Consider the following 18,191-nt stretch of genomic DNA (forward strand, 5'->3'; position numbering starts at 1 on the left):
ATATATATATATATTTTCTATCAGTTTTTGTGTACTCTTTTCTGTATTATTCTTAGGAATATATAATTGCTTGGCTTATCAAGGAGAGTCTTCTATACTGGTACATAACATTTTGTCGCATGTGCTGTCTTTGGTATTGTTGCGAAAGTGGATTGCAATCATTCTTGGAAGATTACTCAAGCAGCTGACGTGAAACATGTCAAGTTGCCTAAAACACTCTTTTTTGTTTTATAGTGTACTGTTAAACATGTTTTTTGATAAAAAAATTATTATTTTAATCAGTTTGAATGGCACACTTTTTTATTTAAATTAACAGTATCAGCTACTTAGGTTGCTAGCAAAATAATAATTTTTTCTATGGTGAAATGCTTTGTTATTAAGTTAAGTTGCCTTCATTGTCTTCAAAAAGAGTCGCTTATTATATCCGAATGACCACTGACCAAGAGCAAGTACCGATTCGACAAAGATTAATTGTTTTTAATAAAGATTCGCATTTTCGGCTGATTTAAACTCGCGTTTTCTGAATTTTTGCTTGTACAAACTTCTTCTTCTTCCTGTTTATAAGCAATTCTGCTTGTTCATTTGAGGATTATTACCTCTATGGTAGGTTGTCACTCCATCTTTTGTGTGGTCGTCCGATGCTTCTTTTGCCGATTGGTGACTTATCTCTTGCTTTTTTGACTACACGGGTCATCCCCATGATGCTTATGTAGTTAATACAATTTTTTTCTTCTATTTAGTGTACTCGTTTGTACAATGTATGTTACATTTTCTTCTAATTTCTTCATTTCTCTTTCGATCTTTTAGCGTATTTCCTGTAATTCTTCTCAGTACTCTCATCTTTGCCGTTTCTAGTAGCCTTTGTGTTGTGGCTGTGTCGGGTCTTGTTTCTGAGGCGTATGTCATTATTGATCTTACACTGGCAATTTAGCATAAAGATTCAATGCTTGGCTGACTCGTATAGTTCTTACCTCTTTAATACGTACATTTACATAGGAAAAGACAGTGATGAAACCGGACTTTTCGAAGAAGAACGTAGGCTTTTGAAACCCACTCAATTAGTTTTTCGTCTATGGTTTACTTTATTGGAGCTGGTAGAATAACTTCCGAAAATCAACAGATCAGTTGTGTTTATATCGTCCATGCCTGATAAGGTTAAAACAGACCATGATAAAAATGAACAGGAAATTTTGTGTTATCATAACAAAATAAAAGGTGGTGTAGACATTCTCATTCTGTATATGAAAACTGCTTTAAATTCATCTAATAGAAAAACCAGAAGAATATAAGTTGTGACAATAGTTTCATGTTATATTTGTGTTACCGTCAAAATACCTCAATGAAAAGGATCCACTGTATTCAAAGTTTGGCTATGAAACTCATAGAGCCACATCTAAGGAGACGTCTATTAACTCTAAATATTCCTAGAGATATAAAGCCACTTATACGTGAAGTCATTACTGAAGAATTAGAAAATCCCACCGAAGAACTTCCATCTGACAAATTTCAGAAACGCAAAACATGTTATATCTGCCCACCTCAGAAAGAGAGAAAAACACCATACAAATGCATAAAATATAGTGATTACATCGGCTTACAGTGCAGCAGAAAAGTATGTAATATTTGTGCTGTAATGGAAGTCTAACTTTATAATAATTAATAGTAATTATTGAAAATCAGCGGGTTTACTTTAATTAGTTCAAAGTTTTTTTAATATTATCAGAATTATCAGAATAGTAGCATCAGTATTTTCTTTTATGAATAAAAATATAAAATATTGCATCCAAAATCAAAGTAATCGTTTTTTTTTTAGATATTTTTGCACCGTGTCCCTGAGATCCCTGATATTTCCAATTATGTACAATAGACACATGTTTCGGTGTAAGAGTAAAAGTTAAAACAGTGATATCTCGTCTTCCTGACGACCAAAAATGTCCATACAGAGTATAAATTAAGCATATTAAAGCAATCTGTGTAAAAAATATTATTTGAAAAAATCAGTGTTAAAATTTTTCTCAAATTTCTCACTAAACTCAAAACAACAGTTTTTCGCCACCTCGACAGGATGGTGCAATTTTTTTTCTTATTTAAACAACGTAAACCACCAAAACATGATAGCAGACATTTGTCTTGAAATTTGATTTATCCAAAAAGTGTGATCAAATTTTGTTTTTTTTTCAAACGCTCAAAATTAAGCAAATAAAAAAAAATATGTCCCGAACGTCAGCAGATTATAAATTAGTATTTTTGAATCAAACAACATCTTTGCTAAACTAAAAATTGTTTATGCTTATATTATAATATTGGTTTACATTTCCTTTTTTTATTATAGAGACAACGTTTCGAGTCTCTTACGCCCCATCAGGTTAAAAATTATTTTACACAACTAAATATTTTACTATTAGACATATGAATATTTACCCTTACACAATTTCTCTTATCTAATTACACAATATTTTTTCACATTTAATGTACTATATTCTTATTCTTATCACTACTAAATTAACACTAAAAACTATAATATAATTAACGCTATTAATTTTGATATATATATATATATATATATATATATATATATATATATATATAAATACGTTCGGATTATCTGGTAAAGTGGTCTGTAATGAAAATCTTTCTTTTTTCTGAGATACTCAATATTAAAAGATTTCGCAAATAAAAACTGACATTGAAGTTTAAATTTAATTTTAAATTCTGTGAGTGTTTTAAAATGTATTTGTACGCCATTTTTTGCAATGTTTAAATTGTTTTAGTTTACTCCTGCGGAAGCTATTAAATAAATGGCGAAATATTGAGTATCTCAGAAAAAAGAAAGATTTTCATTACAGACCACTTTACCCGATAATTCGAACGTATTTTTAAATTATTTTTTGGTCGAAATAATCACTTCTAATATATATATATATATATATATATATATATATATATATATATATATATATATATATATATATATATTATATACAGAGAGACAACTGGCAATAAGACGATTTTGAACTAAATGGTACACAAGAAATTTGCAAGAAAATACTATTTTATTAACATCAAATTGAAGCTTAGATTAACAATCTAATTAAGTATTGAAAATAATGTCATCAAGATGAGATCAGTTTTCAATCCTTTTTATGAAATCCTCCATAACACGCTCTAACATCGCTCGATCAATAGTCAGAATTTCCTGGCGAATTGCGTTCTTCAACTCGATCAAATTACGAAGCTTGCTAGCATATAAACGACTCTTTAAATAGCCCAATAGAAAAAAATCACAAATTGACAGGTCTGGAGACCTTGAAGGCCACGGCAAATCTCCCAAACGTGAAATGAGTTGTCCTGGAAACAGATTGCGGAGAATATTTAATAAAGCATGGGCAGTAATGTGCCGTGGCACCATCCCTTTTCTGCGTAGTTCTGGAACCAAAAATTAATCATGTCAACGTAGCGAATAGAATTAACGGTGACGCTATGGCCAGCCTCTTTGAAAAAATATGGTCCAATAATGCAAGTCGTACCAATGGCACACCACACTGTGACATTTTAAAAATGTAAAGGACGCTCATGGTAACTTCGTGGGTTTTCAGGAGCTCAGTACCTGTAATTCTGTTTATTAAAGGTTCCGTCTAAATGGAAATGAGCTTCCGCTCATTAGAAGATGCTGACCTAAGTTATCCTTCAAAAGAGCTTGCATTCCCTTAGCGAAATTCTCACGTTGTTCAACATCTCTTTCCATTAATTTCTGGACAATCTGCAATTTGTAGGGTTGAAATTTTAGGTCCTCTTGTAACATTTTTCTAAACGGTTCTCGATTAATGTTTAGCTCAATTGCATGTTTTCGGGCGGACCATGCAGGGCTTCTGACGACGGCATCTCACTCGCTATATGTTTGCAGGAGTTCGTACTGTTCTATTCGGACCTTGTTGCTTTTTTTTTTCATGGCACTTCCTATTGTTCTAAAATTCTTTATTCATCTTAAGATTGTGTTGCGAGATGGAACCGCTCCACGCCTACCAATATTAAAGTGAGTGTGAAAAAGACGGAGAAAAAAGCGAACTTATGAAAATAGAATATTGGAAGAACTTGAGGCATTAAAAAAGGAAAATCAAACAAGAAAATTCTATAAAAATCTAAATAAAGCAAGAAAAGAATTTAAACCAAGGATCGGACTATGTAAGGATAAGGAGGGGCATATACTCAATACAAAAGAAGAAGTATTGAAAAGGTGGGTGGAACACTATAAAGAACTGCTTACTATCGAAGTAGAAGATCCAAATCAACCACCCCCAGGAGCAAACAACAATACACCATTGGAGCCTCCATCAATTCAGGAAGTACGGGATGCAATAAAACACCTAAAAAATAATAAATCTCCAGGAAGTGATGGTATACCCGCGGAACTTATTAAATGTGGAGGTGCTACTCTGACTAATCATATATATAAAATCATACTGAGAGCCTGGAATGAAGAACAAATCCCAGAAGAGTGGTGTATTGGGATCGTTTGCCCGCTACACAAAAAGGGCGATGAATTAGAATGTAGAAACTATAGGGGAATAACCCTCCTTAATACAGCATACAAAATATTTTCGAGTATTTTATATGGTCGCCTGAGTGAATATTCAGAGGAGCTTCTTGGCGAATATCAAAGTGGTTTTAGGCCTGGTCGATCAACAACAGACCAGATCTTTGTGCTAAGGCAAATACTGGAAAAAACCAATGAATTTAATATCGACACATACCATCTTTTCGTAGATTTTAAATCGGCCTATGATAGTGTCCTAAGAAATAAATTGTATGAAGCCATGGATGAATTCCACATCCCCGATAAACTGATAAGATTGGTTAAGGCTACAATGCGTAAAGTTGTTTGCAAAGTCCAAATACAGGGCGAACAATCACAGGCATTTGAAACGCATGTTGGGTTGCGACAGGGAGATGCGCTGGCGTGTCTCCTTTTCAACATAGCTTTGGAAAAGGCGGTCAGGGATGCCCAAATAGACAGCAGAGGAAACATTTTTAATAAATCATCCCAAATTTTGGCATATGCAGATGATGTTGATCTAGTTGCCCGCACAACACGCAAGCTAGAAGAAATGTATACCACCTTGTCACACGCCTCAAAAAATATGGGCCTGCAAGTAAATGAAAATAAAACTAAGATAATGGCATCAACACCCAACAATAGAGCCAGAAACATCGGCCACCAACTCACGGTTGATAATTCTACCTTTGAAGTGGTGGACAAATTCACATACTTGGGCTCCCTGATCACCAAGGAGAACGTCATGACTGAAGAAATCAAGCGAAGAATAATCCTAGCAAACAAATGCTATTTTGGACTGAGTAGACATATGAGAAGCAGAAACTTAAGCCAAAAAACAAAAATAACCATATACAAAACCCTTATACAGCCAGTGTTGACATATGGGTCTGAGGCATGGACCATTTCCAAGGCAGATGAAAATCTCCTGCTTATATTTGAACGAAGGATCCTGAGAAGAATATTTGGTGGCATCTGTGAAAATGGTGTTTGGAGAAGGAGGTACAACTACGAGATATATCACAGATATAAACATATATTTGGTGGTAAAGACGTAGTATCCTTTATAAAAATAGGAAGACTGAGATGGGCAGGACATCTGGCAAGATCGCAGCAGAGCAACCCTCCTAGAGGAGTCCTTATGTCACAACCTGTGGGAAGTAGAAAAAGGGGTGGACCAAAACTCAGATGGAGGGATGGTGTAGATGAGGATGGTAGACAAATAGGCGCAGCAAACTGGCAACAGTTGGCAATGGATAGAACTGACTGGCGTAATAGACTTGGGAAGGTCGAGGCTCTTTTATAGGGCTGTAGCACCAATGATGATGATGATGAAAAAGCCGCTGCGTAGTGATCACTGATTCTTGATTTCGAATAAACGTATCGTATGCAAACGTGCGATGTTCGCCATGTTTACTGAAATGGCACACTACAACAGAGATAGTAACGTCGCACTTGTTCCACTCTCATCCCCTCAAGCTTTGTACTATGCGTTCTAAAAACATCCGGTTCTCGATTATATATATATATATATATATATATATATATATATATATATATATATATAAAGATTTAATAGTGAGGATTTCTTTATACACAATAAGATGCTTTCTGGCTTTTAAAATGTTCATAGCAAGAGTGTTCCATATTGATTTCGTTTTTTTTATGGGAATGCTTATATATTCAATGTTTATTGAATGGTACTTTTCTAAAAAGGAGCCAAAATAATTTAATAAATAATATGAAAGTATTGGTAAAAACCTTCGTTTTGTTTATTTAAAAATGTTTTTAGTTGCTTTTTAACTAAAATTATAAATTAAAAAAAAAAAGATGCAAATCATTTCCACAACTTCTATAAAGCTGCTCTAGTTTCCCAATAAAAATTTTTATTTAATGGTCATACTGCAACAACTATCATTGTTATACGTTTTTAAAGCTTTTGTTTGTAATGTACTTTTGGTTTTACTTTAATAATATCTAAAGGCAATGTCCTACATGCTGCTAACTTATATCTTTGTATAGGTAAGTCTAAAAAATACAAAAGTTACAATTTATTTTGACAATACTACAAACTTTTTATGTGGATGTTATAATATTAAATATTTCGTTATTAAAATAAGAAAAATAATTTGGACTAATGGCACGTTGTTGGGGAACACCGGGGTTTATTAAATTGTACTAGGAAGTTTACCTATGGAATCTGATTAAATGATAATCTCTAAGGTATGAGTTTAACCATACCAATATCATCCAACAGAGAAATACTTAAAAAATTGACGGGTTTTGATATATACCGGCACTACATCTTCGTGGACTTACGCAGCTTACAATAATACAAACAGACCAAAAGATATCCCGCTGTGATTGACCCTGGAATAACAAAAGAATTAAGTGATATAAGTTTGAATGCTCGAATAAATGAACTTAAATCAAATAAAAGGCAGATATAGAGCACATATTTTATTAAATCTTGCCCAAGGACTTTCGTTCCTAGAGCATCTTCAGGGACATTTTATTAAAATTAGGTTATACAACAATATGTCTATGACATTCACCATATTGTTGGATAGCCTAATTTTGACGAAATGCCCCTGAAGATGCTCTAAAAGCGAAAGTACCTGGGCAAGATTTAGTAAAATCTGTGCTCGATATCTGCCTTTTATTTGATTAAAAAACAAAAGAATTAGTAAAATTATTTAAAATAATAATAGACAATAGTTAAATATAAAGTGTGATCAGAAGGAAATCTTTTAGAATTCTTTAAAACTAATAGAAAACTGCACTAGGAAGACGCGCTATTTGTGCATACTGTTCAACCTGGTGTTGAAAAAAGGAGAGACTCGTGCATAAATTTAAATGGTACGATATACACTAATATTTCAAAACCATGGCCTATGCTAATAATATATAAAGTCGATACAACAACGAGCTTTATCAACTTTATAAGGAAGCATCACTGTCAGACTTCAGTAGAATACAAAGATTGCAATGGGACGGACATATGATAGGCTACTAAAATATCTCAGGAAAAAAGACCGGTTGGAAAGCCAAAAAAGTGCTGGCAAGACACAGTAAACAGCGACGCACAAGGCCTTTTGGGAATCCGTGTATGGAGAAGATCAGCCACAGACAAGCAAGGATGGAGCCAAAAAATAAAGGAGGCCAAGGTTCAATTTGGGCTGTAGTGCCGTAAAAGAAGAAGAAGAGATAAAGCTTTCAGACGTATCAAACTTATCGCAACAAACATCGAATTTGTGATTATTAAACAAAGAACCAAATATATTTGGGCAGCATCATGAATGCTACAAAATAAAGAAAGACAGTTAGAAAAACATCTATGAAAACCGTAAAATAATTTTGTACCTAGGATCAAAGAAAGCAAGAGTAAATATGCATAGTTAAGCGCTGCTACGTTAAGGGATAGGCCTAGGCTCTTAACTAAAAGCGAAAAGTATGTTAAAAAAAACACAATCGAAACTTTATAAAACGATGGTAGGTCCAGTGCTCACTTAAAAATCCGAAACATGGGCAATGACGACGTAAGAAGATAGAGCTACTGCGAAATTGTAAACGGAAAGTATTAAGGACTATATATAGCGAAGTTAGTGAACAGAAGAACGAGACATAATACAGACTTATTAAAACTTTTTGGTGACACAGATATCGTTATGCAAATGGACGGAGGAGACGCTTCTAAAATAAATTAATAAATAACTAAATAAGCTAGTTTAAAAAAGAAAAAGAGAATCATTTATATTCAGATATCTGGACGATGCAAAGAAAGAATAAATATTTAAGATATATTGTGAGGGAATGGAGAAAAAAGGCACCTAACCGTACCTGGAGAATGTTTTGAGGAGTCAATATAGTTATAATATTAACCGACAATATTATATTTATTTTTATCTTTTTATTTTTTAGAACCATGAAAGATAAAACGATAATTTTGAAATTGGTTTGATTAACTTTATTAATTTCGTCTGCATTTCAAGTTTGATATATCAGCCAACTTTTATATCTTACTTTAAAACAAACAACGTATAATCAGCGCAATAAAAATAATTTTATTAAATTATTTAAAACTCTAGCTTATCTGTCTTATCTAGCTTCCTATAACAATTAATTCCTTGAATATAGTTCCTTGGATATAGTTTTCTCATTGCGAATTCCGCTTTCAAAAGTTTTCATACGAAACTCTAGTCGAGTTCTAAAACGTGACAACAGAACTTATAGAAAAATATGTTTTACAAATGTAAATAGTAATCGACATCAACATCATCTTCTTTGGGAAGTGACAATAAAGAAAAATCAATCAAATTTACCCTGTAAAAAGAAACCAACAATTTACTTCCTTTTCTAGATTTGTTAACTACAACCGAAGTTTTAAGAAAACCAACAGATATTTAAATTACCACTTAAATCACAACGTTAACATCAAAATAGGAATTATCAAATCATTTATGATGGAGCCCTAAACATCTGCTTCAATGAAAATGCATTTAAGGAAGAAAAAACCTGCTAATCAAAGTTTTAACAAAAAATGACCATTGTCATTTACCTACTAGAAATTTCACGAGATTGAAGAAAGGAAACAACAAAACATCACAAGCAATGTAGAAACACTCATGAGAAGGGATTCAATGATAACAACAATAGCATATATAAAGGACTTATCAGAAAAATTGAAAAGAATTGGAAATAAGTACAACATAGAACAATATCCAAAACAACCAACACACTGAGATCTATTTTATCCAAAACCAAACCCAAAAATACAGAAGAAAGATAAAAAACTGTATCTATAAAATAGCTTATAAATACAACAATTTCTAGGTGGGAGAAACCACAAGACCACTTAGTGTCAGAATAAATGAGCACGAAACATACATCAAGAATAGAAACTTCGATAAATCTCAGATATGCAAACATGCCTGGGACAACGAGCACAAAGTACAATCAAAAAATGCATCAATATTTATAAAAGAAACAGACAGGAAAAAGAGAAAAGTCAAAGAAGCAACCCTCATCCTAATTAATAAGGAAAAATGTGTAGCAATCTTATCAGCAGAATGTAGTAAACTTTGATTGCCAATACTAGAAGAAGAAGAAGTCAATAACAAGAACGTACCACCAAAAGTGAATGAATGGGAAGTCGGAGATATAATATCGTTTACGATTTATATACAACACATATGCAACACACAATCCACAAACATATAATCTACGTAAAAACGCAATAAATAAGCAATAAAGAAATACACACAAAACAGTCAGAATTTGATACTTAGAGGGTAAAAACACTACCCTTAAAATTTTTTGAACCATCTTGTTGGTTATATATTTTCGCAGATTTTTTTAAATAATCTTTTTTTAGAAAATAATTTCCGATATTTTTATAAACGAAGAAAGCTGAATAAAAAAACTTCGTTTTAAACAAAGTTTTTTATTTAGCGCCTACAAACTCACCCGTTGAAGTCGTTGACGATCTACTGGATAAAGAAAAGGAATACGGTTCGTGATGTTGCTCTCTCTCCCTTACAAATAGTTGCTCAGATGAAAAGCTTTTCCGAACCCCTTCTTTGTACCTAAAATGTCTAGGGGTGGCAACTACTTGTTGATGTGTTACGGATGCTGTTACATTGGGCGAATGATGCTTTTGATTCGATTTCGGAGGTGAAAAGGATCTCCCTCGGTCGTATCGGCGGTGGCCTCTGCCGCCTTCGGTTACCGCCTCCGGCTGGAGGATGTATACAGGACGAAGGGTCGACGAGTTCCCTAAAAATAGAAATAGTATTGTTATCTTATTTTATTAGAATAATATCGCAAGTCGCAAGCTATCATTAAAAATACTTTTTAAAATAAATCATAAACTTCATGTTTTTTGGTTGTCTGTTGCACGTCGGCGATCACTTATCCAATTCTTTTCTATGGTCGTTAAACAACCCAAATACCCTCTTTAACACAACTAAGAACATTAGAAAGTGTAAAACAAATAATTTTTTTTTATTTATACTTAAAATTGTAAAAGGTAAAAGAAATAATAAATTAGACTTGCTCACAATCAATTTAATTTAACTAATCAGACGACTGGTTTCGCTTTCTACAATATGCAAAGCATCTTCAGGTCATGATACAAAGCTAAATAAATGCTGAAAATAATAAACCCATATTAGGGTGTTGTCTAATAAAGATAAAATAAAGATAGATGATATAAATTATATAAATTACAGTAATTATAATTTATATCATCTATCTTTATTTTATCTTTATTAGACAACACCCTAATATGGGTTTATTATTTTCAGCATTTATTTAGCTTTGTATCGTGACCTGAAGATGCTTTGCATATTGTAGAAAGTGAAACCGGTCGTCTGATTAGTTAAATTAAATTGATTGTGAGTAAGTCTAATTTATTATTTCTTTTACCTTTTGAAATGGACTCACACAAGCAACACATTCATGACTTAAAATTGTCTTCTTTAAGTTCTAGGTACCTCCTTGATCGTCTAAATTAAGTGACACATTTTCTGCCCTGCCACTTGGTCGTGCGACCTTAACAACTTTAGAGACCTTAAAGATTTTTAAAATTTCTTCTTTCATTAAGCTACACCAAGAAAGTACACACATAAAAAAATTTAACAATTAACTCACAACAATAGAACAAGAAAACCGGGAATACTGAAAGATGCAAATGAAAAACTTGTGTTGAATACTAACGCCAAATTAAAAAGATGGACAGAATACATCAATGAACTATTCAAAGACAATAGAACAGAACAGATGGAGAGAGAAGTAGAAGCGGATATGGTTTTAAAGATATTAAAAGAGGAAATTAAAACGGCATTAAAAAACAGCAAAAATGGTAAAGCAGTAGGTCCAGACCAAATTCCTATAGAAACCTTAAAATGCATAAATAATGAAACCTTAGACATTATGTACACTTATTTAACTTAGTACCTATACAAAACAGGAAAAATGCCGAAACAATGGTTACTCTCCACCTTTTGTGCTATCCCTAAAAATACAAACGCTAAAGATTACAGTGAATACAGAACAATATCACTAATAAGTCACATTCTCAAATTATTCCTGAAAATAATACATGGTCGTATAAATAAAAAGCTGGAAGGAGGAATAGATGATAGTCAGTTTGGGTTCAGAAACGGACTAGGAATCAGAGAAGCGTTATTTGCTTTTAATGTGTTAGCTCAAAGATGCATGGATATGAATGCTGATGAGCATGTTTGTTACGTTGATTTTGAAAAAGCATTTGACAAAGTAAGACATGAAAAATTAGTCCAAATTCTAAATACAAAAAACATAGACCATAGGGACTTACGAATAATAACAAACCTCTACTGGAATCAAAGAGCACAAATCGTAATGGATAACGAACCCAGACCAGAAATTGAAATCAGGAGAGGAGTTAGGCAGGGATGTATTATGTCCCCATTACTATTTAATGTATATAGTGAGGCCATTTTTGAAGAAGCATTACTATCTTAAAGTGAAGGAATAATAACGGAAGATCTATTAACAACATGAGATATGCAGATGACACCGTAATTATGGCAAGCTCTGCTGAACAACTCCGATTAATGATAAACAAAACAAACACTTTCTGTGAAAAATATGGACTAAAAATGAATATAAAAATGACCAAATACATGATAATAACAAAGAAAACAAATATACCAACAAACATACATTTGGGAAATGTACCGATAGAAAAGGTTGATAAATACAAATACTTAGGAACCTGGATTTCAGACAATAATGATCAAATAACCGAAATAAGAGCAAGGATAGAAATAGCAAGAAATGCGTTTGTAAAAATGAAAACAATTCTCTGTAACAAAGACCTTAGATTAGAACTGAGAGTAAGAGCACTGAGATGCTACGTGTTTTTGATACTGCAATATGGGCTTGAAAGCTGGACATTAAAGCAAGAACACATAAATAAGTTACAGTCCTTTGACATGTGGTGTTACAGGAGGATGCTTAAAATAGCATGGACACAGAAGAAGACTAACACGGAAGTATTGCGAGAAATGGGCAAAGAATGCGAAATAATAAACACAATAAAAATAAGAATTTTACAATATCTGGGAAACGTAATGGGGGAACAGCGATATGAACTGCTAAGTCTGATAATACAGGGAAAGATAAGAGGAGGAACGAGTATAGGAAGAAGGAGAGTGCCATGGTTGAAGAATTTAAGGGACTGGTTTAAATGCAGTTCTATAGAACTCTTCACAGCAGCAGTAGATAGAGTAAAGACAGTGATGATGATATCCAATCTCCGATCGGGAGACGGTACTTAAAGAAGAAGAAAAAAGTACTGGTTCGCTTTGGATAAAAGCAAGCCAGTTTCATAAGTTTGAAGGTATATTTTGTCTTAATATTTATTTCATTGTTATACTTTAGCCTTATTTCTATTATATATACTATATTATAATAAACTAAGGTATTTGCAACACCTTAGTTTATTTAACCTACTTAAATGATAGAGGTAAATTCCCAGTTAACAATGTCCGTCACAACCTCTTAGACCGTCTTCAGCTCTCGTTTGTTAAGATCTATTAAACTAGATGAAATAGTTCTGAAAAGTTGCTAATGAGTTTCTTGATATGATTGTGTTGCTGTTAAGCTCTATATTTGTCGTTATTATTTTTTCCAGTCGCTTTTAAATTTCAATTTAAATTTTAATTTGCGACTTAATTATGTCGCACAAGTTTATTAAGAAAATTCCCTTTACTTGAACTTGGTAAGTTTGTTCTCTAGTGCTAATATCGATGCCCGAATGTCGGTAAACTTATATTTTGCTAGGGTAGCATCCACCGATGATTTTGTTAGTACGTTAGTATGTTAATCAGGGCAAATATTTAAGCTTGAAACACTGTAAAATATTGTCACTAACTGTGTAGTATTCGTTGAATTTGTTTATTTGTCCTAGTTATTATCATTATTGTCTCTACAACTTATAGTGGGTCTTGACCTTCCATTTCTTCCTATTCTTCTCTGGGCATGCCCTCCCCACTCCATCCGTTCTTTGGTTATACATAAATGTATTTTGGCGGCTGCATCTCATTTATTCTCTCAAGGTAGCCTACTCATCGTAACCTGTTTATTTTAATAAACCTAGTAATTTAAGGTTCACTATAAAGCCAAAGAATCTCAAAATTATATCAGCATAACGTTGAAAATAGTCTAAAGGTTCTTCATAGTTTGAAGTCATCGTCTATTTTTGTAAGTATCTAAACACGTTGGTGTTTAGAATAATTAAGTGTTGTGGATGTAAAGTAACTTTTGAATTTTAAACGTAGAAACAGGTTTATTTAATAATAATAATAATAAATAGGTTTATTATATATTGAACAAAGATGACAGACTGTGATAAATTTTATCAACATTACATAACATCATTGATGATACAACCTCTTTAAGTTTCTACCTCATGATGGACATAACCAATGTCCGAAAGCTTGGAATAAAAATTTACAAGAGTACACTTTTCATTTTTTATTGCTTCAAACCCAATATTTAATGTTTACTTTCTTACGTTGTCAACAAATATTTCTGATTCATTATATATATATATATATATATATATATATATATATATATATATATATATATATATATATATATATATATATATATATATATATATATATATATAGTGGATGTGTCTCGGAATTTCTTTATCCGCTATTGTTGGTATATGACAACATCGTTTTTGACTTCTTCTATTAGTATTGGCAACCAAAGTCTGCTACATTCTGCTGATGGCTTTGCTACATATTTTTCTTTATTGAATAGCATGAGAGCTGCTTCTTTGATTTTATTCTTTTTTATGTCTTTCGAAGTGAAAATCGAACCATCAAATTTTAGTTATTTAAAATTGTAATGTTAATTACAATTACCTAATCTCATAAAAACACCATATTTAACTTTTTTAACCATTTTAAGCATGCCACAAGGAAAAAGTTTCATAACCTTCACTGTCACAAAAAAATGCCTGACTTCACAACAAATAGAGGTCTAAACTACACTCTTATAAAGAGATATTGCAAGTTAGACAAGGACAGCCCAGTTTTCGATCATAGGTTGAAGAATATAAAGTATTATAACAAGTAATGCAAAGAAGCTCATTTGATTAACCAGCCATGACAGATTCTAAGCCAAAAGAAGCCTGAGCTTAAAGAATAAAATTTAGAAGGCCATAACAAGAAAGCAGTAGAAAGCCAAGAAAATCGAAAATCCCTTTGCAATTAGGACGCTAAAAGAAATTTAAAAAAAATAGGTATATCCAAATGGCAATTGCATTGTGGCTAATTAATACATTATTTAACATTTTGAACGTTTGTGAATTTACTTGAAAATTCGATAAATATGCTACAATTTAAAAAAAATTGGTGTGTTATTTAATAAAATTTCCGTTACATTTATCAATGTACTTCCGCCAAAACTGATTTTTTTTTGTCAATATTGACAACCATAAGTATTACCTAAACAATTGTAATGTTTCAGCTCTCCTCAAACACCCCTAGAACTATAAATATGAATAAATTTGACCAACAGTAGCGAGACATTCCATATCGAACAAATAATAAAATATGTACTAATCATCGGGTATTGAACTGGGGCATAAAAGTTTGTATCCACAATTTCTAGGCATATTTCAATAACATAACCACACCAGTCGTAGTAAAAAATATCAATATTATTCGAAAGATGGTTTAAATAATATCTTTTATTGATTTAATGGAAGTGGAAATAAAATTTTTATTTATTTATGTCGACAAATAGGTAAACACTTGATAAACATTAAGTACAATTATTCCGTATGTTAGAATCTGGTATATAATAACTAAAATTGTTCACTAATTTATTTTTCCAACCACTTTCCACCACTAATCTAAATTTTTAAGCAAGCAATTTAAAATTCGTCTTGGGTTCGTACTAAAATAAATACGTTGTAAACCAACAAAGAAGTTATATATAGAGAGTAAATACACAGCAATCACAAGAGAAGAATTGCAAGTGTTCTTAGATCAAATAAATTAAATCTTATATTGTACACAATGTACACTATATGTTGCTCGATTGAATGTACCTCTGTGTGAATTGATAAGGCAATCATCAAAATTTCAACTAAAACCGAATTGAAATTTAAATAGTATTCTGAAAACGAAATCTTTGCACAGGAAATGGTAATTATTATTAATAAATAATAAATAACTAATTAATGGTAATAGGTCAAGTTAGATTCTTTGTTGCACACTGAGGTATTTTTAACGGAATAATTCCTTCTGATTTGGTAGAACTAGCGCGAAAATTTCTAGGTAATAACCTCGTCTATGGATGGGTCAGAGAGATCTTATAGAATGGCCTCCCTGATCTTCTGATTTAACTTTAGTTTTTCCGCTGGGATTAGTTGAAACTTGATATTTATAAGATACTAAGCTACTTTCCATAATTTGTAGGATAAGTTTACAGCTGCTGTAGACGGATAACATCTAACATTATTCACAATACAAATACAGGAACAGAAGCTCGTTTATATCAATCCACGCAATGTAGCAATCCTCTGTTTCAATGTTTAATAAAGTAAATTTTAGTTTTTTTTGTAGTTTAAAACTAAATTGAAATATTAACAGAGTAAGTTATTTTTGTTATACTTAGTATTTATTATTTCCGAATCAAAATGGTTAAAAAATATTAAGTTGGTAAATGCGCTTAAAAGAAGCAAGCAAGCAATAATTTAGCCAAGCGGGAGAGACTTGTACACCCCTAAATTATATCATTAAGGTGATACAATTTATTGTAGAAAGGATGATAAACTACTATAATCATGAATCACTTCACCCCGCCCCAAGTGCTCCAGACCATCCACTTCTCCCCGATAGCCCGATAGCGCCCTGATATGCTCTATAGAGGCTCTCTTATCAGCAAAGTGCTTGTCATGTAGGAGTCCCTACTCCCTATTCCCACACGAAATCCTACCCCAAAACAATGCAGGCCAGCGTAAGGGGCACTATTATCGCTATATCAGTGACTTATCATAGGCCTGTATTGCTTGCTCGGGCCTAGAGACTCCGGTATAGGCTACGCCCAGTTCAGTGACTCGATGCTCGAGGATGTGAGCCCCTACTGCCCGTTTTTTTTTTTTATTTTGTTAATATTTTTTGTGGCTTGCGCCTTGTTTTAATTTTTTTGTTATCCTTTTTTGTTGTCTCTTTTTGGATATCTCCTCTCGTTTTGAAGATAACCGTTTGGGTCTTTTCTCGATTTATTGTTATTTTTCATTGAATATTCCATTCTTCTAATCCAGTGCTGTCTGTAGATTTCTTACAGTCATATTAAGGTTCTTAAATTTTGCCACAATTACAATGTTGCCTGCATAAAGGCTGATTAGTGTTCCAGGTATTCTTGGAACGCCTCCTGTGGAGAGAATATAAAGAAGGAGTGATAATATTGCCCGTTGTGGTACTCCAGCTTTTGGGACTTTGTGTCCAGATAAAACTGGTCTTATCTGGACCCTGAATCTCCGGTAGCTTAGGTACAAGGAGATGAGTTTCATCATGGCCCCGTTGTATCCATAATCGCTCATCATATGTCAGAGAGAGTACAAATTTCTTTATATGTATGTAGAAAAAAATAACATTTGTAACTTTCTATAAACAATTAGAAAACATACTGAGTGATATTCAATCAGAGAAGAGGGTCATTATAAAAGGTGACTTTAGTGAAAATGAGAGCAAATTTAAGAGAGGATATGAAACAGTATATGTGGGACTAGGCTTTGGAAGTAAAAATGCATTTAAAGATAATAGTCTAGGATCAGCAAGAGAATTAGATATGGCAGTAGTTAATATATTCTTCCAGAAGCGAGAAAGTCAATTTTTCATGTATCAAAGTAGACAAGATCATTCTCAAATAGATTACCAATGAATTATTTAATGAAAGCAAAGAAGATATAAGAAAGGATAATTTCAGGCTAATAATTAGTGTAACTTTGAACCAAAAAATAAGTTCCTTGTGCTAGACAAAGTAAGAAGCAAAAATAAACCAAAATAATAGAGAAGATCCCAACAAAAAAAAGGAAAGTGGTGATGTTGAAACATGGAAAAAAAACTACTAATTGGCAAAAATAGTAAAAAATATGTGCTTAAACAAAAAAGGAACTCCTTATGCAATTTGGAGTAAAATGGTTAATATTATTAGTGACATTCCTTAAAGTACTTAAAGAAACCTAAGAAAAGAAGTTTGACAATAAAGAGATCAGGTGGTGGTCAAACGAAGTAAACAAGTTAACACAGAAGAGAAATATAAATAAACAATTTGAGGAAAATAGGTCAGTTATAGATCTTCAAACCTATACGGTCACCAAAAAGAAAGTGATAGTATCAGTAGTAAAAGCTAAAGCAAAAGCGTATACAAATCTATATGATCAACTTGATGCTAGGAAAGGTAAAACAAAGATTTTATATAAAATAAAAAAAAAAAAAAAAAAAAATATATAATTTAAAAAAATTTTAAATTTGAGTAGAAGTATTCTAGAAGAAACTAACACAATACAGGTTCACGAAAAAAATGTCAAGAAGTAATGGAAAACTACTTTGATAGTTTACTA

General features: G+C 32.3%; 1 protein-coding gene across 1 annotated transcript in view; it reads right to left on the minus strand.

Annotated features, from left to right (window-relative positions):
• Window positions 1-18,191, minus strand: part of LOC140438625 (uncharacterized) — a gene marked incomplete at its 5' end in the record, with an annotated part of 257,371 nt that overhangs the window by 106,850 nt on the left and 132,330 nt on the right. The window contains one exon of the mRNA XM_072528285.1: window positions 10,019-10,327. Within this exon, the coding sequence (XP_072384386.1) occupies window positions 10,019-10,327 (309 nt within the window). The remainder of the gene's footprint in view (window positions 1-10,018; window positions 10,328-18,191) is intronic.

Source organism: Diabrotica undecimpunctata, chromosome 4, assembly GCF_040954645.1.
Source record: "Diabrotica undecimpunctata isolate CICGRU chromosome 4, icDiaUnde3, whole genome shotgun sequence".
In the NCBI taxonomy this organism is placed as follows: domain Eukaryota; kingdom Metazoa; phylum Arthropoda; class Insecta; order Coleoptera; family Chrysomelidae; genus Diabrotica; species Diabrotica undecimpunctata.